This window comes from Drosophila serrata, unplaced genomic scaffold, assembly GCF_035046125.1.
Source record: "Drosophila serrata isolate PLE 108 unplaced genomic scaffold, ASM3504612v1 contig_240, whole genome shotgun sequence".
Classification (NCBI taxonomy): domain Eukaryota; kingdom Metazoa; phylum Arthropoda; class Insecta; order Diptera; family Drosophilidae; genus Drosophila; species Drosophila serrata.
Window position 1 is genome coordinate 8,478,487 of NW_028257138.1, and position 24,874 is coordinate 8,503,360.

Here is a 24,874-nt window from a genome sequence, read left to right on the forward strand (position 1 = left end):
GAATACAGTCGTCCGATTTTAATAAAATTAAAACTAAAATTTTAAAATAATACTAAAGGTATTTATCTCAAATTAGATGAAAATATGTTAAAAACTGGAAAAGATATAATTTGTTTTCTACAAATTTTATGTGAGCTATACGATATAGTCGTCCGATCCGTACCGTTCCAACAAATATACTAGAGTAAATAAAAGACTAACTGCAAAGTTTCATTCAGATAGTTATCTCTAGCCGTTGACTTTGAAAAGCTAACAAATGCTGCAAGTTGATTATATTTTCAGTTAGTTGCAACAGTCTAAAAGTCGAATAAATAAATGGTCTACTAGCTTGTCAGACTTAATTTTGTTAAATCCTATACATACAACATAGTTTCATTAGCTTTAAGTCCATTGAACGAATTGGAACTTTTTAAAGCTGCCGGGGCTTAACAATTAAATAAAAAGTGTTAAACAAAAATACTACTCATTCCTGTATTTTTCCTGGAATTGCAATTTATTACAACATAAAAATGGCTGCTAACTTTGGTTGTAGGCCAAAGCCCCAAAGGATTCGACAATTAAATGAAAAGTGCTTTGATGAAATACACATCAATGTTAGATGTGCATTTGATAGAATTCATTGAATTCAAGTGGAATTTATTTTAGCAGTTGCTACATAAATTCCTTTTTTATATCGATTGTAAGTAACCTCTTTAAAAAAGAAACATTTCTATACAAATTTGTTTACCACAATAAATCCAGCATATATGTATACAAATAAATTGGATTATTACAGGCATTGTTTTTAAACTCATTTTAAAGAGGAATCTTGTTTTTTATTGATGGTTGAAAATGTTTATATTTATATTTAATTATAAATGGTATACTTTTCAACAATAATTGGGAAATTAATAAATAATAAATACATAACATTTGGTGTTAAATATATTGATATGAATGAATCTTTTTATTCAACAAAACAAAAATAAGTACCTTCACTAAGGTGACAATTTCTGCTTCGTCTGGGTGTTAATTAAACACTCACAGATTATCTTTTGCATAATAATTTCAATTAAGTAAACATTACCAAACCTTTAACACCCTTTTCCCCACCTGATATCCAATAAATAAAAGTTTCATATAAACTAATAACAAATTGTACACATTTTAACAAACTTTTCATAGTTTAATAACTTTTCAGTGCTATTTTATCTCTCGCATATGTAATTACAATGATATTTGTAAGTCTATACATAAATGCTGACCTCTTGGGTGCCACTTAAGGATCTGGTAAATGTGCTAAGAGTTTTTAAATTCGAAATCCTTTACTTATAATGGGCCAGAGCCTCCTTGTTGATGACGCCCGCGTAGGTGGTGTACTTCGGCGAGGTTCCATTGAGGGCAATGAACTGCTCGGCAACCTCGACGGCAACACGGACCTGAGCCTCAGCGGTGCTGGCACCCAAGTGGGGCGTAGCCACCACCTTTGGGTGGCTGATAAGGGCTTTGGTGACCGCAGACTTGGGCGGCTCTTCGGGATAAACATCGAAGGCGGCGCCACCCACTTTTCCACTCTCGAGGCCATCGAGAACAGCCTGCTCATCAACGATACCGCCACGGGCCACGTTAACCACCTTGACGCCCTGCTTGCACTTGGCCAAGGACTCCGAGGATATGAGATCTACCACGAGAATTTAAATATTTATTATTTTACATTTTTGCTATACAAGTTCAAGGCTCCACTTACTTCTTGTGGCCGGGATCAACGGCGTATGCACGGTTATGTAATCCGCCAGGGGCCAGATCTCCTCCAGCGTCATTTTCTCAATGCCAGCCGCCTTGGCCTCCGCCTCCGTGGTAATGGGATCAAATCCGATAATCTGTGAAGCACTTACAGCTCAATCAAAGGTGCACCTGGAGTAAGAGGAGTATACTTACCCTCATTCCCCAGGTCTTCATGCGAATGCCAACCTCGCGACCAATGCGTCCCAGTCCAAGAACGGCCAGGGTTTTTCCATAGAGCTCGGTGCCGGCATAGAGTTTCCTGTCCCATCGACCCTCCTTCATGCTCTGGCCAGCGGGTACGACGGGACGGGCCAGGGAGCCAATTAGGATGCACGTCAGCTCACAGGCCGAAATAGAATTGCCTCCCGGAGTGCTGAAAGCGACAAGAGTTTAGTTAAGCATTCCCTAAATGCCACCGTTAGCAAAACTGGACTGGGGGTTAAACGGTGGCGTTTGTTGTGACTAGACAGCATTATGCAAATGTCCACCAAAAAAAAAAAAAATAAAGGGAAGAGACAGGAGACAGGGAGAAGAGCAAAAAATATGGCAATTTTCGCGCTTGCCTTCGTATCCTTGGCAATGTGAACCACCAGCCTTCGTCCTTCGTCCTCCGTCCTCCGTTCTCCGGTCTCCCCATTGTTTGACACTCGTCGTCGTCCCTTAATTATGCGTGTCAAACGGCGTCAATTGACCCAAGTCATGGCTGTGGTTGGGGTACCGATGCGATAGCGACAGCCAATCCCACAGTTCAGAATGTGCATAATTATTTTGGGGAGGCTGCGCGATCGGAGCTTACACTGCGAGAAATACTCTTGCGAAAAGGGGAATATCGGAAAAAGGTGTTAAACCTTAGGCAAAGATATAGAGTTAATCAAACTCTATTCTTCAATCAATTGTCATAGCTTTTTAAGAAGGGATTTAGTTAAGTTAGCTCTTGACTTTTAACACTTATAGGGATAGATAACCAAGGAATCCTAGGCCTTCAGCTCTCAACAAACAATCAGGACATCCTTATTATTTCATTCTCACAATAAACATTCATTGTTTTAGAAGTGCTTCTCCTTTCCTGCCTTAAAAAACACTCGACTTAAATAATAATTCCCTCAAGAAGGATGCTTTTGTGGGAAAGGGTGTCTATGCATATATTAGTTTAGAGCTGCGCGGAATCCTTTTGGGTGCATTGCACTGGCGGCTTAAGGAGCACTTACTTAAGGACAACGACATTCTGGGAGGTGGCTGCAGGAACATCAATGTTGTCAACACCAGCACCAGCTCGTCCCACAACCTTCAGGCTTCCAGATCCGGCGGCCAGAACTTCCGCGGTTATTTTTGTATCCGAGCGAACAATGGCGGCATCAAAGTTCTATTAAATAAGGAATATTAATAATAAGCAAACATTTACTAGTAATTTACGTGTTATTTCCCCAAATAAAATGCATAAATTTATGTTTAGGTTCAGATGGGACATTCATTGGCAACCCTTATCATCTGGGAAACATCAGCTGTATGGACTGATGTACGTATTTGAATTTTAAAAAGAGATTTGTTGATGATTAAGGCAGTTTCCGGAAATTTTCAGTTTCTTGATGGAATTTTATATTTAATGTTAAAGCAACATCGTCTGATCCAGCTGTTGTTTTTGATAAGAACTAATCGATTGGGCCTAGTGAGATGGTGATAATTATGTCTAGCACGTTTAATTTGGCACTTTAGAAGTGACATTTTATAAAAAAGCGATAGACATTATTAAAATAATCAAAACTATAATAATAATAATTTTTCTCTTCCCTATTAAAGTAGCTTATCACGCTCAATTTAAGCTTAAATCTTAAAATAAATAATCAATTTCCTAGAGACCAGCAATAAATCTAATCCTTCTAATAAACAATGCATTTAAAACAGATTTGTTTTATAGAATAAACAAAACAAAATTAGTCAACAACTAGCTAGAGTTTTAGCACGAAAAATAAATAGAAACAAAATCTCAGAAAAATGTATATTGATATCAGAAAATAATAAAATTTGTTTAAATTGATTTAAAAAGATTTCACTTGAATTCTAAGACCAACATTTAAGCTCAATAAAATTCAATAAAATCATTGTAGTATTGGATTTATTGACAATGTCTCAAATGAATTGCAGTGCGTTCAAATTGTTATCATTTATTTTGCAATAACAAATCAAATTAATTCCGAAATGCAGGCCGAGTGGAATGTTTTGTTGATAATACTTATGCATATGCTGTTGCTGACAAACAATTCTGTTTTTTTTTCATTTTCCCTGTGCTGATGGCTTACGTAATCTTTCGCTTAGTTACAGGCTAATTGAGATAGGTTGTTGTAAGTAAAATTCACAAGCATGCACGTGTGTCTTTTAACCGCACTTGAATTACTCTCAAAAAGAGCTTTCAATTACATTCCAGCTATCTCTTACTGCCAACAACAAACAAATTAATTCACCTTTGGTGTAATCCCAAAGCTTTACTTACCTTCACCTCCTTGCAGAGCTCCTCCACGGGGAGTTTCAGCTTGTAGGTAACCTTGTCAAAATAAGAAAAATGGTAAACAACATTGATTAAAATGTGCAATCAATTAAGTGCAAGTATTGTTGGAATGCCCACACCAAAGTAGAGGTACTTGAATAAATGCAATTACAGTGATAACTCGATAAATGGTAGGGTGATTAAGAGACAATATAGGAAAATAAGTCAAATAGATAATGAAAAATTAACACCTTTTTTTATTTGACACAATTAATATTAAGTTCTTGCCCTTTTCATTCATATTCAAACTTTGTTTTGTATAATAATTAGTGAGTATTTATCAGCAAACAATATAAATCAGTAATATAATAACTTTCTAAATTTATGAGCTTACATTTGTGCAGCCATGTATTTATTTTCGAGTGAACACTGTACTTGCTAGCACTTGTATGGGTATGTAGGCGGCGTATTTTGCAAAATTGAAAAAGCTGCTATATTTTCCATTAAAAGAAAACTTACATTAATCCCATGCTGTTCCAGCAGCTCCACGCATGATTTGTCCACAGCATCGCAGACAAGAACTTTCTTAATATTTAGTGGCATATTTAAACTTGATTAAGAATCGGAATAAACTCAGCTAATTGTATTAATTTTTCGCAAAACAAGCGATCTGCTATACTGAACGAGTAAATTGACTTTGAGAGCAGAACCGGCCGGGCCATCGAACCTGACTTTGACAGACGCTCCCCGGCTCTCCGGTGCATTGGGGATCGTTGTTGTTTTTGCATGATAACTGAGCGAAAAGCTCCACTTGGATCCCGAATTCTCTCTCACTCTCTCTCTTCTGTGCTTATTGCTCTTTGTGATCGGTTCCTCTTTGTGTGAGTTGTTTTCGAAATGTGGAGCTTTTGTGTGCAAAACAACAATATTAACCCATTTATGACCATGTGCTTAAAATGAATTTATTTAAAATTTATTAAGTATTTTAAGTATTATTAATATTAAAATTAATTCCAACCTTTGACGTATCAATATCAATAGAGCTATGAGTTAGAGATCTGAAATGTGGCTTGTAGACTTTAATGATACTTACAAAATTAATAATAATAATCTTCTTATCAAAGCTTGTCAACCTGAGAAGAAATGACTTATTTTTTTCAATAAATAAAGTCGAATTCCACGAAGAAGATTAACAAAAAGTAAAATCTGTATTCTTTGTTTTCTCAAATACTCTCCAGTATCTTATGCCGAAAAGTAGGCAATACTTTGGAACTCAAGGTTATGGTAACAAAAATATAAGCGGTTTTGGTAACTCAAGGTTTAGGCTGGTAATTTAATCCATATAAGAGACTTGATCAATATGCTAGAGCATGAATATTTATTGTTTTGGAAGGCACACAAAAGGCAATGACAGCGAGCTCTTGAATACTATTATCTTATCTTTAGTATCCCAATTTATATATGACACCAGAAGGAACCTATCTTCGGGAAGCTGTAGTTGAAATACCTTTGCAGCTTGCAATTAAGTTATAAGATCCAATCGAAAATTGATCATAACTAAGTATATAATATTCGCTTTTTTAATCATTATTTATCTATATTTTCTATGACAATTTTTTCGACAAATCAAAAATTAAAAATATCATATTTCAGACAAAAAGGCTAGTTAGTTTTTTAGGTTAACAAATCTGCATACTCAAATTTAAAATTTAAAAAAAGTAAAATTTTTGGATTTTTTTTTTAATTTTAACGATGTAAACCCTTATAAGTTTTGGAAATTTTTGAAAAAAATAACATTTTTGTCAGACATATTAGCTAGATTGACTCAGTTTTTTATGCTGATTAAGAATATATATGATTTATAGGATCGGAAATGAGTCCTTCATTGCATTTTATGCTTCTGATTAAAACAATAATACTCAAGTTTTGAAAGTTAAGTGTAAGGAATTAATAATCTAAATAATGTATATCTAAGTTAGGCTGTTAACTTTGAGTATACGATTGTAGGTATCCTAAATAAAAAATGCTGTATCACTTTTAATTAATTAATTTTTTTTTTAAATTAATTTAATGGTAATAGGGGAATGAGTTGAAAAATTAATGAAAAGCTGATCCCTGACATAGCATCTATATATATATGTATGTATGTATATGATATAATAGTCATGGTTAAGACTTACCGCAGTATAGGACACGTGGTATCATCTAGATGGGCTCCTTCCTGGTTATCCACAAGTATTCCATTGGCCAGGTGATGTTCTCGGTGTCGAAGTTCATCACTGTCACTATCACTATCACCGTAGATGTTAACAGGTGGGGGGCCGCGCACAGACTAAGGGCAGCGCGGCCGAATGTGCCTCTATTTATAGTCCCAGAGAGAAGAGAACAGAGAAAGTGAGAGCGAGAGAGCAAGAGACTGGCAGAGTGGGAAAGAGGTGCCTCTAGAGATGCACAGAGAGAGATAGACATAGCAAAAACGAAAGAGAGGCTGGGAGAGTGAGAGGCAGAGGGACAGTGATGCGTATTCCTCTACATTTAACGATCGTATTATATATTGCATCTATATAGAATATAGTCGTTTATTCCAATAAGTCCCATATCAATCCTATTCCGCAAATAATAAAACAATTGCCATATATTTTCAATATTTTTATTGTATTTGCTTTTATTTGCAATTTAGCATTCATTTAACTACGTATTTTCCAAAAACATATTGTGAACAACAATTGAATGCGGAAAATGAAAAACAAAGAAAACCAACAAAATCGTGGGCAAGCTCAGAAGACTGGAGAAAATCTTCCATTCTGTATAGTTAAAGAAATTTACATATTTTTAAAAACAAAAACAAAACAAAAAGAATATATATCTATAACAAATTGAAGTATATTAAGCTATTTACATACAATTCTTGGAAATTGTTGATTGGTTTTTAGTTTCCTCTTTCATTTTTTTACAATATGTATTTGTTTTTTTTGCATGTATAAAATATTTATATAAATTTGGATTTGGATTGATATTTCCACAATTATCTCGTGTGTGTGTTCTGTTTGTATTTGTTGTTCTGGTGTATTCGGAGTGGGGTTCTCTTAGTTAATCATAATATATTTTTGCATTGCAATTGTTGAATAGGGAATTCTCAGGCGTGCTTTTCTCAAATCTCTTACTATCCACTTTCTTCTCCGGCTTAATATTGGATTTAGGCTATAAAAATAAGGTTTGCTTTTTATTAAAGTGGCTTGAAAAGTAGAGAAGTTATTACCGCTAAATTTTAAATATATATATATAGGCATATCCTCTTTAAAGATTTCAGTATTATTCTCGCTATAAAATTTCTTTGTTTACATGCGTGTGTGTGGGTGTTGTGTTCTTTTGTTTTTTGAGTTTTTGAAAGTGTCAAAAAATTTGAATTTTGTTTTGTTTAATTGGAAATAAGATTTATTTATTAAAAAAAATTCTATTTATTAGAAGCAAACCTGGGGTTTTGTTTTTTGTTTTGTTTTGCAAAAACGTATTTAGGCAGTGAGCCTTTGGACCTTTCGTCCATCCATCTGATAGAAGGTTACGGTGTTGGAATATTTTGAATTTTATCGAGTGTAGCATTTTAATTTGAAAATTCCAAAGAATTCGATTTGGGAAACTTAAGGCATCTTACAACGTATCTTCAATATATTCCTATCAGATCTGATGACAATTTCCACGATAAAGTTTTCATTATTTTCCCTTTTTGCAGAAGAAGAAGGTAACTAACAATATCTGGGATAATCTATTATTTGTTCATTACATTTTATGTTTTTCCATTATTTGTATTTTCTGTTTTGGTTTTCACGCTTACAAAATGCCGGCTGTGTTGTATCTGTATATCGGTTTAAATTTTGTTAATTATAGTAAGAGCGTACATATGCACGTATAAATGTATATGCACCGTTTTATAAATGTATGTATCCTTTTTTTTAAATATATATATATATATATATTTACCATTATTATAGTATTTTGAATTACCAGTTCTGTGAATTATGTGCAATATTATTCTTACTTACACACATCGCGCATCCACTGACCGTTTAAAGTTTAAACTTAAGTATTCCGTTTAGCCCCTGCTTAGCTGCGAAGGATCGTATCTAGGTTTTGTTTTCAACTTTACGCTAGTATTAAAAAGTAATATTTCATTTAGGTTTAGCTAATACATAGATCATTTTTTGTTTTTTTTTTCACTTTTTACATTAAGTGCTTGCGTATCGTATGTTGCTTTCGGTTAATTTCCATTTGTTGTGTTCATTATCTGTTTGCTCTTCAAAAGCGGCTCCAAACCAGTGCCCCTGACCAATCCCCCCACACACATTCTCTTGTCCCCGGAGATGTATATATATATTTTTAATTTGAAAGTAATTTAGCAAAACACACACCTCTCAATCCCCCCTGGAGTCCTTTTTTTGTGTGTCTTTCAAACTCTTTCCCTCCTGAATGCTGCTAACAATTTGCTCTAGGTATCTGTATCTGTATCTCATTACTTGACGTGCTCTGTTCAAATTTGCTTTTCAAAAATTAATTTTATCACCTTGTATCTCTTATATAAAAAAAGTACTAGATCTTTGCTCTTAACATCAGGGCCATGGCCTGGCCTGTCTTCTACATAGGAGTGCACCGTTCTACCGATAGCTATCGCTGATCCCGCCCAGAGTTCCGGCTCTCTTTTTTGGGGCGGATCATCAGCTGCAGTCTTGGATAGCTTCTGCGGGAGTGCTTACGGATCAACTAGCTAGTGGCTACTTAAAGACATTAGATTCGGAAGTTTGCCAGAGATATTACTACCTAGGAATACAGGATTCCAATGGAGTTATCAGTTGGAAAATCTCTGAAAACCTCTTAACCTCCATGTCATTAATTATACTCATCTTACTCGAGGTGGCGATCGATTTGAATGCAGTGCGGTTCATCATTGTTGGGCGCTAGCTCAGTTCGACAACGAATGATCGACGAAATTTTAGCATGGTGGTTGGAATTGTAAAAGGAGTGCTCTCATTCGGAATGGGCCAGATCACGACATTTTTACGGCTACCGGAACAATAATTTTGACGCAAGCGAATATATATATAATATATATATCGGGTGAAATGATCTCTCTGGTAGGGAGCTGAGGCCGGGGTAGTGTGCTTCTGTGTGTAGTTACTCGATTTGATGGTTTTTTTTTTAAGGCACTGGTAGTTTAAATCGCTGTGCCCTTGCCCTGATCTTTATAATGGATTTCGACCCAGGACTAAAGGCTATTCGCGAGCAATCCAACTATATATGTTCACATATAGTTTCGATTTGCAGTCGCGAACTGTGCGCTTTTTTGGCAGGTGTGTGGCATGATATGGTGTGACAAGGTATCTAGGTGTCGATGGTATTGCTGTTTTTTTTGGCAAAGGAAAGACAGGAAAGTGGGGGATTTTTCTACAGGTATGCAGGTGGCAGAACAGTGCGTTTCGCTCAAGGCGTTGTAGTTAATAAATTAATAGTTTGAATAAACTCTAGTAATTAGAAATAACATTATTATTAGCCAAGGATTAGTTATTGTGATTAGTAACTTACTATCGGAATCAGTTGGATCTCTTGTTTTGGTCGCCCTTTTAAGTTATATAAATAAGTGTATCTACGTAAGGAGAAATGTGTTAGAGAAACCATTTTAATTTGGAAGATTCAATTGTTTGTCAGTCACCGAGTATAGATACTAAGATGGCAATGGTTAAGTGAGTAATGATTGCTCTTGAATAAAGAAACTATTGGACCTACATTTGAGTACAACTATTAAGGGTTTAAATCTTTAACTGGAGGAATATTTTCAATAGTATTATTTAAGTTGGGTTATACGCTTGCCTATGAAACGCACTGTACACGTTGAGTGCCCTTAGTTTCAATTAGAAGAGTACCTAGCAGGTGGGCTGATTCTGTGCAGAGGAAGAAACAGTTTGGATGCGAGAATTAGACATCGATTTGAGATTAAAGAGATTTCAACCGGTTTCACAGTCAACTGAGTGGTGTGTGTGTGTGGTGTGTGATGTGTGTGGTGTGTGGCCTGACTTAGATTAAGACACATTCACTAAATTATTAAAGCTGACACTTATGTATGTACTTAGTCAATCGATTGCATAACAAATACGAGACCCATGTGGCTGCTTATTTAACCATTAATTTCTTTTCAACGGGACCTGCTTAACTCTTAGGCTTAGATCGTTTAATTTAAATTCACATTACTCGAAATAAAATCTGATTACACTTAGCTATAGCATTTTTAAGACACATAAGGCCCCACTTGGCATTGGGCTGCTCTTCTCACTTGTTTTCTTTTTTCATTTTACTTTAACTGCCGCTCTTTAACGCTCACTTTAACTTTAACCAGCTAATGGGTGTGTTTTGTGTGTGTTGTGGCTAATAATTAGATCATCGAATGGAACATTTACAAATGTGTTTTTGGCACTGCTGCCCCCCCAAAAAGTAACCCAAAAGGGGCCTTCCCCCTCTGTAATCATTCGTTCACTGAAGTGGTGTGGATCTGGCTAACCGATGCGAAATGATGACTGAAATCTCTTTAATAGAACCGATCCGTGCTCAGGATATCCTCCTCGTCCTCCTCCACAATGATCTTGTTGCGAATGGCATGCGTGACAGCCTCGACCTTGCTCATGGTGGGGCTGAGGAACTCGTCCCTCAGCGATCTTGGTGGGTGGGCAAAGGACGTGTCCTGCACGGAATAGCGATATCGTGACTGTGACTGCGATTGGGAATGGGAATGGGATGAAGGATGTTGCTGGGAGCTAGCTGGTGCATACGAATGGGCGGTGTAATGGGTGGACCGGGCCTGGGGATGTGACTGCGGCTGATGCAGCAGCGGATAAAGCTCACGGCGAGAACGGGAACTCTGCTCCAGGGAACTCTGCGAGGAGGAGGAGAGCCAGTGACTGCCCAGGGAATACTGGCGGGGCAGATAGGAAATGGGTGCCCGGCTTATCGGCAGGGACGATTGCCGGGGCAGGGACAATGGCCTGGGCTTGGACCGGGACTGTGATTGTAACAGAGATTGAGATTGGAACTGAGACTGAGACTGAGACTGGGACTGAGACTGAGACTGGGGCTGGTGGTGTGTGGTGATGTCAAGATCAAAACTATTGTCGCGTGCTTCCATCAAACCTGGCACTCTCGCATCGATCTGATCCCACCCCTATATCCACGATTCCTACATGGCATTCAGCATTCTCCTACTACTCCCACCACCTCTGTGCGGACTGTATTCATCGCGATCGACAACGGTGGCGCCGCGCGGCAAATCTCTGGGATCATCGATCCTGGTGGAGGGTCCATAGCGGGAGCTGCTCATCCGCATTTGCGCCTCTTCGCGCTCAAAGTCCTGATCGTCGAGGAGTCGACCACCGCGGGACAGATGGCCGTGGTGGGAGGCGCCGCTGGGACCACTTCGCATCGCCGGATACTCAAAGTTACGCTCGTCCAGCAGCTCGTCACTGTTGAGGTCATAGTGCATGAGGTCCCGCTCCCGTCGCTCGTACCGCTCCCGCTCCCGCTCACGCTCCCGTTCACGCTCTCGGTCTCGTTCCCGGTCCCGGTCGTAACCAACGCCGCCACCACCACCAACTCCAACTCCGCCGCCGGCGCCAACGCCACCACCGCGCTCCTGGTGGCGACCGGAAGTCGTTTGTCGGCGGCTGTGATGGTAAGAGGATCCTCCTGCAAGATGTTGAACACGGCATTAAGTTAATAATATATATATTAAATGGTTATCGAAAGGGTTCAACGTAAAACAAAAGAACAGAACCAGAACTAAAGCATTCAAAATAGGGTATTATAGTTTTTATAGTTTATGGCAGGGGGTCAACAAGGGCTTCATATCCGGAGGTGGGTCCTTTAAGGGTATTGTGTTTTCTATGACCTTTTCTCTAAGGGATATTCCAACTCTTTGTGGTTTTATTTAACGATTTGTTATATACTGTATTTACACTTTATTAAAAAAAATAATAAAGATGGGTTTGGGATATATTTAAATGTTCAAATTTAAGGAAAATACTTTGACTAATTAATGATTGTTTAACGCAGTTTTTGATTTTAATTATGTAAGCGGACTTAAACACTTAATAGAGGCAATAAGTATAAACTGTTTTTTTTTAGTTACTCTTCAGTTTTCATATGTACATTTTTTTAAATAAGATACCTCCATAAATCACCTAGTCAAATCTCTTACTGAATGGTATACTGAATGTATAAGCAATATAATTTCTAATTTTATTTAAGCTACAGTGTTTATTGGAATGTAACAAATTTCAAAGCTAAAATGTTAATAAAAAATTAAACGCTTTTGTTAGGCAACTTACTAAAAATAAAATAAAATCAACAAGCGAACGAACTTCATCAACCCTAGCTTTAAAATTAAGCATGGAATGGTTTTCTGGGTTTAAGGATGCTTTCAGGACGATATAAGATAAACTAGGAAAAGGGTTCATAGGGTCAAACTCGATAAAATAAACACAAACACTTCACGGGGTTGTTGGTACTCACTAAAACCAGATCTAAACAACGAACGATTGGATGATTTGGTTTTGCAACTTGAAAACTTTGGTGAAAACATAGGAGGGATCGATAACAACGGAATACATAAAACATATTATAAACTGAGCTGAATCGGGTGGTTGAGTTGAATTGTTGGGCTGATCTAGGAAAACACCCGGAAGAATGTGAGAATTGAAGATTTCGGCAGCTTAGAGCCGCACTACGCCCGGTGTAACTAAAAACAAGTACAGAGATCACAGTCGGTAAGACGCACAAAAAGTTTAAATTCGATGGGTGTTCGATTGGTTCGATTGAATGGGTGTTCGATAGATGCTGGAGGTAGCGATTTGCAGGCTTATATCGTTGTTAATCGATTAGTAGAACTCAAACGGCAAAGAGGTAATCTTAGTCAGCTAATTGTTAGTGGGCAATCTAAGGACTCTATCTCTGAAAACCACACCTTGGCGGTCTTGTACTTGTACTTGTGGAGATCTGGTCGGTCATTGGTGATTTATTCCATTTGATTTGGTTTTGATACGGATTCAATTGTCTTTGGCTTTGTACTGTTGATGTCGCAGTTGTGTTGGTCTTGGATCTTATAAGTTTGGAACTGATTGTTTTGAATTCAATTTGACTTTATAGCATTGTTGTAAAGGGACCGGGTATGTCGCGTGCTGTGAATGCTGTAAAGTGTGTGTGGCCACAAAAGAATAATAGAAATAAACAAAAAAGTTCCAGGATACCAGAGTTTTAGCTTGGATATATCTATATAGAGAATCAGAGAGGTGTCTAGAAAGCGGGGTTTGGAGTATAGTAAGTAGATGTTATGAGTTGTAGCTACATGTGGATCGATGAATGTCGAAGCTACTTATGATCCTGACTCTATCTATTCAGCTTTAAAAGGGGTTTCTGGTTTTACTTTTGAAAGGAAATAAAGTTAAGGGACCCAACTTGATGTCTTAAACTCTTGTAATATACCGATAAATTAAATAAAAAATTAAATAGTAGGAAAGATGAATGTCTCAGGGAAAGCGAACCTACTTTAAGTACCCTCAGGCTATGTACAAAAATGACATCTAACTACACTTTAAACAAAGGATATGATTTAAGGACCCAGTTTAAGCTTTCTTTTCAAGTCTAGAGGCATTTAATACTTAGTTTACATAGTATATATTTATTGGAAAATCAAACGAAACGAAAAGAAACATTAGGAACGCAATTTACCTTGGTCCCAATCGAACTCCCTATCCCAATCTCTTTCCCGCTCTCTCTCCCACTCGCGAGCTCTCTCCCGCTCCCACTCCAGATCCCTTTCACGATCCTTGGAGCTGCGATCCCGGTTGAACTCCCGATCCCAGTAGTCCCTCTCCCTGTCCCGCTCCCGTTCCCGCTCCCTGCTATCCCGATCCCGCTCCCGACTGCCCTCGCGATCCCCACCAGGACCGGACATCCCGCCCATCCTGGGATCCTGCTCATCGATATATTCCTCGCCATCTACTACTCACAGCCAGAGATAGAGATTTATCGAGATTTATAGGGGGAGAGAGAGAGCCGGAAGGAGAATCGATTGGTTATCGGTACAGTCATGGGAATTTGAATTTGAGAAAGACAAATTTTAGAATTGTATTTGTATAATTGTGTTGAGAGTATTATGTGGATAAGCAAATGAAAATCGTATACTGCTGATCTGATTCATATATATTATGCATAATATATATACTGAGGGATGTGTGTGATGGGTCGGATCTTCTTTAGAATTGGGGGTGAGACAATGGGTGACTCTGATTTCGATATCGATATTGATTGAATTGATTTTTGGAATTGAATTTCGTAGCTCTGTTGGGCATGGACTGGGACAAGGTGGTTTTTACGCGAATGAAAATGGCAATGCGACCGTAAAATGAGACCGATTAGACCGGCAGGTGTGGCTTTACCTGGTGGCGTAGGACCCAGACGCGCAGGATCCGCCGAGGGTGAGGCCTCCTGCGGCAAGGGGCGGGCAATGGGCGGCACAGCTCGTATATCCGGATGTGTGGCCTTCCAGTAGGTCTTAATTAAAAGGATAATTATTATTAAAATCTTCTAAAAGGGCTAATTAAGCTCACCTCCAAGTACTCGGCAATGTGCTCGCAGGCATCTTCCAGCTGATTCTCGTCCAGGATCACATCGAACATATCCGGTGGACATTGGGCCAGCTTCTCGGCGGCTACCATTTGAACGGAGAGGTTTTTCGCCTGCGACTTGCCGCGTGATTTGATCAAACGCTGTAAAACCTGTAAGGATAATATATAAAAGTTTAATGAATTAGGTCAAAGGGATCACCTAGTATAGATATACTCACCTTACTACTACTAATCTTTAAGTACACTACTGTTGGCGCTAATGAAGTTTTCGCTAGTTGTGACGGATGATTGATTGTATCACAATCGAGCACGACCAGCTGCAGGGAGCGGGCCAGCTCGAAGATGCGCTCGATCTCCTCCTGAACCTTGCCGAGGCAATCGCTCCGGCTGGAGGAACGCTCCATAATGGCCCGCTTCGAGGGATTGTTCATGATGGAGCGCTTGGCCAGCGAGATGTCGGCCATCACACGGGTGATGATGATCCGTCCCTCGAACCGGTGCTTGAGGAAGTCAAAGAGGGCCTTCTGCATCATGTCGGTGACCTCGTAGCCCTTGAGGCTCGGTCCCACCAGCACAACCGGACGCATCGATGGCACCACATCGTAGGGACTGGCCGTTTCCTGTTTCTTGAAGAACGGCTTACGCTTCTCCTTGTTGGCCGTCGCCAGCGGTGTCTTGCCACGTCCTGGTCCCATGGAATCTGATTCGTCACCTGAGCGTTAGTATCATGGCAAAACAGGACGAGATAATGGCAAAGGATGAGCGAGCTTATGATTGGTACGGTATGAGCCAGTGCGATCGTTCAGAGCGAATTGCTAGGCCAATTTATTAAATATTTATAATTGTAAATACATAGGACACGTGTCGGAGTTAGTGTGGGTGGGTTAGTTTATATACAATTTCTCGATTAGTGATCCTTTGTGAGTATATTTGTTTATGTGCCAGGTTTGCTGCAGTTTCAGAATTTGAAATTTTAAACTCGGTCTACGCACCATTTAATGCTGTTCAAAATGTCAACTCGAGGGTGAGGTTTCTCCTAAAAGATATTAACTTAACGCTAGGCGAATATGGCGTGTTCTCTAGGCTTTCAATATTACATAATTCTAAGACTAACTGGATTAATTAATTACGGGTTTTAAGTGGGTTTAACTAGGTTTTAAATACGACACAAATAACAACGTGTTTTAGAGCCAAGATACAAGGACTTTACAGAGAGAAAGATGATGAGTATTTTGAAATGAAAGTTTGTCCTTACGTTTTAGAACGTTGCGGTTTTAAGTTTTCCATTTTTGAAAATCATAGATATTAAATTTGTATTATTTCATATAATTATATATATATTTCAAGAAAAGAAATACTAATTGTTTGCTTTTGTTTGGGTTGGATTTTGAAGCAAATAGAAATTGAGCAATTTTTAAGGGGAGAACACGCAAGTCAATTTATTATTTATTGAAGAAGCAATATAGCCTAATGTTTAATTAGATAAATAAATATCAAAATAATGTAAATATAACCTTGGTAAGTTTCTAGAAAGTATCTCTGACTTAAGCTTATTGTTTAAACTTTCTATTTGGCCTTAACTTAAAGGTCAGACATAGATTTAAAATATTATTCATAGCTAGCGATAGATTCAGTGATTGAAATGGTTAACTGGATTTTCCAGCCCAATTTAGAAAATATCTTGAATATATATTGTACCAAGTACAGAACTAGCTATAGTTTCAGCGATTGAAATGAATTTCTGAGTGTTTTGCTGATGAGAGACGTGGACAAACCTGTTTTTTTCTTGCGCGGTGTTGTACTGTAGGGATCTTGGGTCGCGTTGTGGTTGTTCATTGTTCATTGTTCATTGGTTAGTGTTGTCAACCGTTTAGTGTTAGATAAAACAGAGATTTGGAGTGCATTTAATAGTGTTCACTGCTTGGCTAATGCTAATTCGCAAGCAGACCATGAACGAGGAGCTTAGGATGAGGCCTACGGAAGTAGGTCACATCCTAATCAAATCATAAATAAAGGATACAATTTGCAGGACTGTGTTTGGTTAAGCTGAGTAGGTGTGTTTTCTTTTGTGTGTTTACGGTTTTGCGGAAAAGTGATTTTCTTGGGACAAGTTCTAGAGGCAGTCTAGACCGATCTGCTCAAGGATTCGGCTTTTTTACATGCTGGGAACTAGGACTAGCACTCTAGGCCAATATACAATTACAATATATGTGGACGTGGACGGCCTCTGGGGCATTTTGGTGGTGAATATTCAATAAGCTTGGGAATTGCACTTGCACTCTTTATTATGGATGTCGCATGATTTATAATAATTAGATCAAACACAAAAGTACAAAATTACGGGAATTTAGCTTGGCCCACTTTTGGTTCTCTGATTTTGGTTCGCTTCAAATGAAAAACTTAATAACATCGTGTCTCTCTCCAATTTACAATAAACATCGATCGAGAAGAGGGAGCTCGGCGCATCCGCCGCTTGGACACAAAATACGAAGATGTCCATATAAAACTTTTGGTACAGTATGTACACACTGTGACCGATACTTTATACAAAAGTAAACACATTACATAGAAGACAGCGAAAAATATACAGATTGGAAATTAATTCGATTCACAAATAGATATTAACGTATACGAAATAAAACCTCGACCGAAAAGAAAGGAAATCAGGAGAATGAAATGTGTGTCATACCAGGTGTGGGGGGTGTGCTACCTCGAGATGGCTCCGCACCTGCTTGTCCGCCCGCACCAAGATTACCGCTCGACGAGCCCTTTGTGCCATACAGTCTTGAGGGTCTGGTTTGGTTCTAAAACGGAGTGATTGAAAGCAGATGTTAGGGAACTTTCTAGTGCATCATTTCAGATGATATTCCAACCTGCATACGAATGTTGTCTAGCTTAGCGGGGCTGGGTATGAAGCCCACATCACAGCCCTCCTTGACCAGCCGGCCGATCCACCAGTTATTGTCGTATTTCTCCTTGATGTGCAGGAATTCCCGCATCTCGAACGAAACAGCGCCGCCCTGCACCGGCGAGTCGTCGTCGATGGCGCCATCGTAAGCTACGTTGGTTCGCACAGCGAACGCCACTGGTTTGCTCTAAAATATTGTCAATTAAATATTAAATATTCAACAAATAAATTATCGTATTCACTCACCCTCGCTTTATCCAACTGGCTTAAGGCCTGACGTTCCTTTTCTCGCCGAAGCGATTCCTTTTCCTCGTCTAGCGACAGATCGGATGACGGTTGTGAGTAGTTCGAGTCGGCAGAACCCTGGAAAAAGCCAAAAAGAAACAAGGTCAATTTATACACATATTCAATCTGGCCAAAATAGGGCTGCAGGAAGATAAATTAATTTGGCTAGAGCCATCTCATCAACCATAATCAAAACAAATTAAATTGGCCCGTTGCCAAAACGGGGCGAACAATGCAGCGCACTATCCACGGACTTTTTAATGGCTCTTTGTTTTTGCTGTTCATGTGGCGCAACAGTTGGTATCAAATGTGTTTTTTGGCCATAATTTTGGCAATGAAGAAGGCTGACATGAGTCAAGACCAGGCCGCAAATTCCATTCAATATTTAAAGCAATTTGTGTAATAAAAAATTACGTATACGTAGCAATTAGATTATAATTTGGTTATGCGGAATATTTCCTGATTGCAAATGCAAGAAACTTGCCCTAAGGTTTTGTTTTAAAAAGGATTTTGTTATTAGCTTTTAGAGGGTTAAGAGGGAATGTTTATAGAGCAATATTAAGTGTTTTTAAAAACAATAGTTTCTATAGGGAAGCGAGTGAATTCGACTGAATTCAGAAAACGAATGATAATTTTAAATTTAAAATACAGTTGCACTACTTTGGTTGACTTTGGATCAGGTATGTAAATCGTATTAGATATATGCAGAAATCCGAATTTAGACCTTTTAATTACAAATTTTTTATATGGAAATAAATATTAATAACTTCAAGATCTAATGCATTTTTTAAATAGTAAAATAACACTTATGGGTTTCTTATTCCTTGATATGTTTTTTTACTTTTTAGAAGTTAGTTTGGTTAGCTTTTATAGTTTTTTAAGATATTCATGATTTACTTGTTATTTTAATTGGAAAATTTCTAATGTAGTTTTCATGATGCCATAAATTCAATTTTAATTATGAATTACCAATAATCCTGATTGCTCTACTTTAATTATTAATTTGCTAATTACTAAACACAATATTTTAACTATTTGTCGAGTTTATTTTAAGTATACATATACTTTAATAAATGGAATGAGACCCCTTTGAAATATCTCAATTGGAGGCACTTTATATATCTAGTATAAAGCTGTAGTAATTGTTTTATACACTCAAGTAAATAATTAATTGAATTAAATGAATACAAGTTTGTCCTAATTTCAAATGGTATCCAAATTCAGTATAAAAGAAACCCCAATCTAAAAGCATATTGTTAATATCAATTTGATAGAAAACGTTTCAAAATATTTCATTAATAGCGGTAAAGCTGAAACCAAAAGAAATTCTATTTAAAAATAGTTTCTCAATTCCCTAATGAAAACCAAGTACAAAAAAGATAAACAGTTGTCTTTATAAATGTTCTATAAAATGGGTTAATTTAAAATAAATCCTTTTAGCGGTTCTCTAAATCATTTAAAGCTTAGCACCTGTGTGAATAGCTTGTTGTAGCCACTCTGGTAGGATGGGTAACCGAGGCCAAATCGAGACTCCCGATGTTGGCCACCCTGAACGGAGGGTGCATCCGAGGAGGAGGCGCGCTGCACCATGGGCCTGTCAGCCCGATAGTCTTCTTCGAACGAGGATATCTTGCCGGCGTTTGCGACGACAGGGTGCGACGATAGGAGCAGGAGCAGGAGCAGCACCGCCAGATGGTGCGATGGTGATGGTGGCGATGGCGATGGCGATGGCGACGGCGTTGCCAATGATGGAGATGGAGATGGAGACGATGGCTGGCAAGACGTTGAGCTGGCAATGATTACGTATATATCGAAGACTATACCGGAGTATGACTATTTTCCTAGTCAATTTTTAAAGCGTTTTCAATTGGAAATGCTTTTGTAACACTTTCTTTATTTTCTTATTGAAATATTATATTTAATAGCATTTTTTGTGGTTTCTAAGTTTGATTAATGAAACCCTTATTCACTTGATTTGGTTATACAAACTTTATATGTTGTAAAAAGATTATAAAATCACGCTCAACTACATACAAAAATGTATGCTTGATTTTATTCCGATTTTTATACACTTTAATGTATGTTTTTTTTTTGGCAGGACATGAAGCTTCTATTTAGATTTAACTATAGAAAAATTATTGCACTGGTTTTTTGTTGATTTTTCACATAGGTTTTGTGGATATTTTAGATTTTGTAGCATTGACATTGGCAATATTTTTGGTGGTTAACAAGCAGCAATCAATTTGATTTTGACACTGACACAAAAACAGCAAGTGCGACAGAGAGGGTCAGAGGCACGGCGAGAGCGAGAGAGCGAGAAAGAGTGACAGAGAGAGAGAGAGGAGGGAGGAAAGAGCGAGGCGATTGTCAAAACGGATTGGAAGCCACAGGCACACAATATAACTTTAAATTGTTAAACTGGAATGGATTTCCATAGATTTTCTTGCTCCGACAATGATTTGCATATGGCCTGTAACTGGATTTGCTGATCCAGAACCCCAAATTGATTAAAGTTAAAAATAGGAATTTATGTCAGTGGGGTCGCGCTTCTCTGCTCACATCACTCTATGCTTTTTTCTTTTGTATTTTTTCTAGTATATGCACACACACGGAAAGAAGAAGTGTACTGGAAAACACACACGGCGGTGGGTCGGGGGGACGGTGGGTCTGAGAGGGATTTCGCGAAAATGTGACCGTGCGTTGATATCAAACCGTATCCTTTAGATTTCGTATCCTTGCGCCTGGCTTTCTCTACCGTTTGCTAACTTGCAATTGAACTTTATTCGAATCACATCCCTGGTTTTCGATACGATTCGATTTCGAGTGTCCGACATTCACACGGTTCTACTCCGCACGCTAACTGAATCGTTTCTGTATGTGGAAGGCGAAAGCGACCAACGAAAATGTCTGCCTTCGCTCCGGGAAATCCGTGTAGAGTTTTCTCGCTGCCTGCTTCCAGTGCGTAAATGCTTCACTCAGTTTTCAGATACACCAACATTTCCTCACACTCACACTCACACTCACACACACACACACATAGACAGCATACAGTGCAGTGAATGTAAACAAATTTCGATTTTCAAGAGCATCTAGCTTGATTTTGCCCACTGTGCAGGCGGAGTTGTTTCAGCAACCAAAAATGTCCTGTTCCATACACTCTCTCCCCACGCATTCCATTAAAAAGACGTTACTGGTCAGCGGTGAGACTGGAAAATCGATAGCTTTAGTACTTTTCCGGGTTGAAGGTGCCTTAGGGGGGTGGGAGGGGAAAGGGAGGTCCACCTGTTGGCAGCCCCGTCAATTGGCCGCGAGCGCCAAACGTCGCTTGAGGACAGAAAAGGGTTACAGCTGTTGGCCATCAATTGCTCACACATATTAAGCATACGTATTACGTATACGTATATTAAGTATACGTATTGAGCATACGTTAAGCTCAAGCGATTACACAGGTAAATACGTGATTATTATTGCCAAATCAGCATTGGTTTGTCATGAATACGATTCTTAATTGTTTTTTGTTTTTATTTTTTATTTGTTTTGTTAAGTGACAAAGTTAAGGAATTTGGCAAAATTGACACTTTTGCAAAAAACTGCAAGTTTGTCTTTAAATGAAATGTTTCAACTTTACTTTACTTTAAATTAATAAAATCAAATAGATACTTTAGCAATTTGTATTTATTTTATTTTATATGTATTTTATTTGAATTGTTATTATACCGCTGCAAGGTATTATAATTTAAGTCAGAAGTTTACAACGCCATGACTATGAGAAGTAAGTAACTATGAGCAGTAAGTAACTCTGAACAGTAAATATCTATGACCAGTAAGTAAGTATAATCAGTAAGTATCTAGGATCAGTAAGTATCTATAATCAGTAATTAACTATGAGCATTTAGTAAATCTGAACAGTAAGTATTTATGAACATTAAGTAACTATGATCAGTAAGTATCTATGATCAGTTACTAAATTTGAACACTAATAAACAATGACTTGCAACTTTTGCAACACAACACATATCTGAGACTTGGCCGGCAGCAGTCACTTCGCTCCGGGGATGTTAGAACCAGTTGGGAATCATATGTACAGATGTGCGAGATTTATTTTTTAACAAATTTAAGCTATTTGAATAAAACTAAAGAGTTTTTCGTCTATATAATTTTACTAATATATAATTCGGAGCATGGCGAATCGGTGGAATATATTTATACATATATATAGCTGACATAGGAACAATCGGACGATTTATAGAACTATGATTAGTAATTAACTATGAGCACTAAGTAACTCTGATCAGTAAGTAACTCTGAACAGTGAGTATCTAAAAGTAGATTTAAAAATTTTCGGTAGCACATTTATTATTATTAGGTGACATAAAAATGTTTTATAAAATATTATTATCTCGGAATATTAAATATGGTCTTTCAATTAAATATTTTATAAATAAATGCAGAGAAAGAACAGAAGCGAAAAATCTCCAAAGAGGTAATATTTTCTCTGCTTTCACTCTGTGCGTCCCATAACGTAAACATTCCGCCTTCCATTTTCTCACTCAAACTGACAGATGGTGAGAGCGTAAGAGAGAGTGCCACCATTATTTCCAGGCGAGCGAAAGAAAATTTGACAGCTCGCTGGTCGAAGGAGAGCGCGAGAGAGAAGGAGCATGCGCCAAAGGCAATTCTCCACAACTATTCGGCGCAGGCGCCATCTCTAGGTCTCCACTAACCGTTCTCCACCCATTTTTGGGGTGGTCTCCCACTTGTACCGTTGTATCGCTGGCAAGGGAAGTCGCGGGGCGATGGTCGCGGTTTGCGTTTACACATTTCCAAAAAGGCAGTGCCAAAAACAACACGAAAAAAAAAACAGGAGCAACAACAAAGGGCGCACAGTGAAGGGGTGCCCATTGTGCGGGTCGATTCTTTGTTTACCTTTCGCCGATTGCCGATTGCCCAAAGAGCCATCAAACTTTGCCCCACCAACAACTAGTAATGAACTTTGGTTGCCATCGAAACCCCACTCGCACTTCCCCCCCTTTATTTGCTAGTTTCTGCTTTTCTTATTATTTTGTGGTTAGGTCAACGCTCTTCTGCCATTTTCCAGTGCAATTACCCGCGGCTCCACCCCTTGACAAAAATTTTCATGGTCAGCCCCGCATTTCCTCCTGCGCTGTCAGCGCTTTTCCGATGGCTCCGCAATGCATATTTGTTTATTCTGTGCTATATTTGTCTTACTTTTAAGTCAATTATAATTAATAACAAAAATATATCAAAAATATATAATAATAATGTATAATACATTAGAGTCTCAAAAACTTTACTTGGTTTTATAGAAAAGATATCAGAGCCAACAATTTAAATAAACGTTTTGCAAAAATATTATCACATATTAATAAAGAATAAATAAAATACAATAATATCTTCAAATAAAATATAAATCATTGTAAACACAGTGAAAATGATAATGATGACGGCCCTATAAATAATAAAAAATAAAACAACAAAGAAGAAGAAGATACAAAAGATAATATCAATGATGATAATGATAATAGTTATGAAATTAACGATGATAATAATGATAATGAAAATAATGACTAAAATGATGATAATGATAAAACTAACTTCACTCGTATCTAAGACTCGGTCTGCAACCGTCACTCCATTCCAGTGCAGTTAGAAGCAGTTGGGAATTATAAATACACACGTGCGAGATTTATTGACAGAAAACTAAAAGTGAACTCGCCATGATTTTTTTTTTATAAAATTCAGCAGCAAAACAAATGAAGTTAGCCCTTTGATTAAAAAAGGCACTAAACAAAGTAAATTCGAAAAAAATACACATACATTTTAAGGAAAATAAACAAATTTAACGTATAAAATTGTGATTTGACTTTCCTTAAATTCATGTAAGCTTTTTCTTATTTCTAGAATTTTTTTGTAGTTTCTTAAATAAAGTAAACTATATTTATGATTGTATTTAATTGCTTGGACTCTTGTATTTATTTTCCCTTTGATTTAATTCTTTTAATACTCTCTCTCTCTCTTTCTGTAAATAAATGCATATTTTTGTGTCATTCTGTGTGTCCTCAGAAATAAAAACAAATCAGAGGCGCATTGCATGGAAAAGGGGGAAACCCGAGAATCCGCCAAGTTGTTTACGAGCACCGCAAAAGTATCAACATTGGCTGGGTTTACGACCATGCCATGCCGACTATGCAGATCCCGAAGATGAGTAAGAGGTGCGATGATGGCCAAAACCCCCCTTTCAGAACCCCCCCCCCCTCAATTGTCTGTGAAAACCCAGAGAAAATGACAAAAACACATGAGAATTGGAAGAGGAAAACAGTGTGTGGCGAAAATATAAGGCATGAGTAGGGCAGTCTGCAGTAAAAAAGGAAAAATTTAAATAAATTATAAATTAGTTCACTTATTTTACAATATTTATATTCCTACATTCCATCGTTATTTTAAAGAAGAAAAAAATGTTTTTTTTTAATCAAAAATAAGAGCATTTCCTTTGAGTCAACATGTCGTATGAGTAATGTGGCAAGCCACCGCCAAATCACTCACCCGCCCCGTTGCCACATATTACTGATACGCACTGTAGACACTCCGTTGGTCTGTGTACGAGTGTGTATTGTGTATTTGTGTATTTTAAATGGTGGCAAACAGCCTGACGAGCTGGGCAAGCAGTCAGCGAGCGATCGAGTGGATAAAAATATACAAAATTCCGCCCGGGGCCCGGGGGCAGGGCCGCGACACTAAATCAGGTAAAATCCA

The 24,874-nt window shown here is 37.9% G+C and overlaps 3 protein-coding genes across 52 annotated transcripts in view; all 3 read right to left on the reverse strand.

Moving 5' to 3' along the window:
- Positions 1-1,143: 1,143 nt before the first annotated feature.
- LOC110183151 (D-3-phosphoglycerate dehydrogenase) lies at positions 1,144-6,586 on the reverse strand. The gene is made up of 7 exons (XM_020951341.2): positions 6,427-6,586; positions 4,766-5,196; positions 4,253-4,303; positions 2,973-3,127; positions 1,918-2,137; positions 1,727-1,859; positions 1,144-1,660 (listed from the first exon to the last, which is right to left on the reverse strand). The coding sequence occupies exons 2-7, from the start codon at positions 4,847-4,849 to the stop codon at positions 1,305-1,307; spliced, it is 999 nt and encodes a 332-aa protein (XP_020807000.1). The 5' UTR covers positions 4,850-5,196; positions 6,427-6,586; the 3' UTR covers positions 1,144-1,304.
- A 296-nt stretch (positions 6,587-6,882) lies between these two features.
- LOC147644034 (uncharacterized) lies at positions 6,883-11,411 on the reverse strand. The gene has a single exon (XM_086831108.1). The coding sequence runs from the start codon at positions 11,409-11,411 to the stop codon at positions 10,818-10,820; it is 594 nt and encodes a 197-aa protein (XP_086687234.1). The 3' UTR covers positions 6,883-10,817.
- Positions 6,883-24,874, reverse strand: part of LOC110183187 (Calcium channel protein beta subunit) — a 57,664-nt gene continuing 39,672 nt past the window's right edge. For 3 of the 50 annotated variants that reach the window (XM_086831102.1, XM_086831103.1, XM_086831081.1), the window contains 8 exons: positions 18,062-18,178; positions 17,781-18,002; positions 17,636-17,711; positions 15,126-15,607; positions 14,890-15,057; positions 14,719-14,833; positions 14,009-14,281; positions 6,883-11,968 (listed from right to left, as the gene is read on the reverse strand). In XM_086831102.1, coding sequence (XP_086687228.1) covers positions 11,463-11,968; positions 14,009-14,281; positions 14,719-14,833; positions 14,890-15,057; positions 15,126-15,607; positions 17,636-17,711; positions 17,781-17,906 — 1,746 coding nt within the window. In that variant the 5' untranslated portion in view covers positions 17,907-18,002; positions 18,062-18,178 and the 3' untranslated portion in view covers positions 6,883-11,462. Of the gene's footprint in view, positions 11,969-12,793; positions 13,020-13,244; positions 13,468-14,008; positions 14,282-14,718; positions 14,834-14,889; positions 15,058-15,125; positions 15,620-16,682; positions 16,719-17,596; positions 17,712-17,780; positions 18,003-18,061; positions 18,179-19,570; positions 21,401-24,874 lie in introns of those variants that run through there. The other 47 variants (XM_086831100.1, XM_086831101.1, XM_086831080.1 and 44 more) reach the window with 35 other exon arrangements.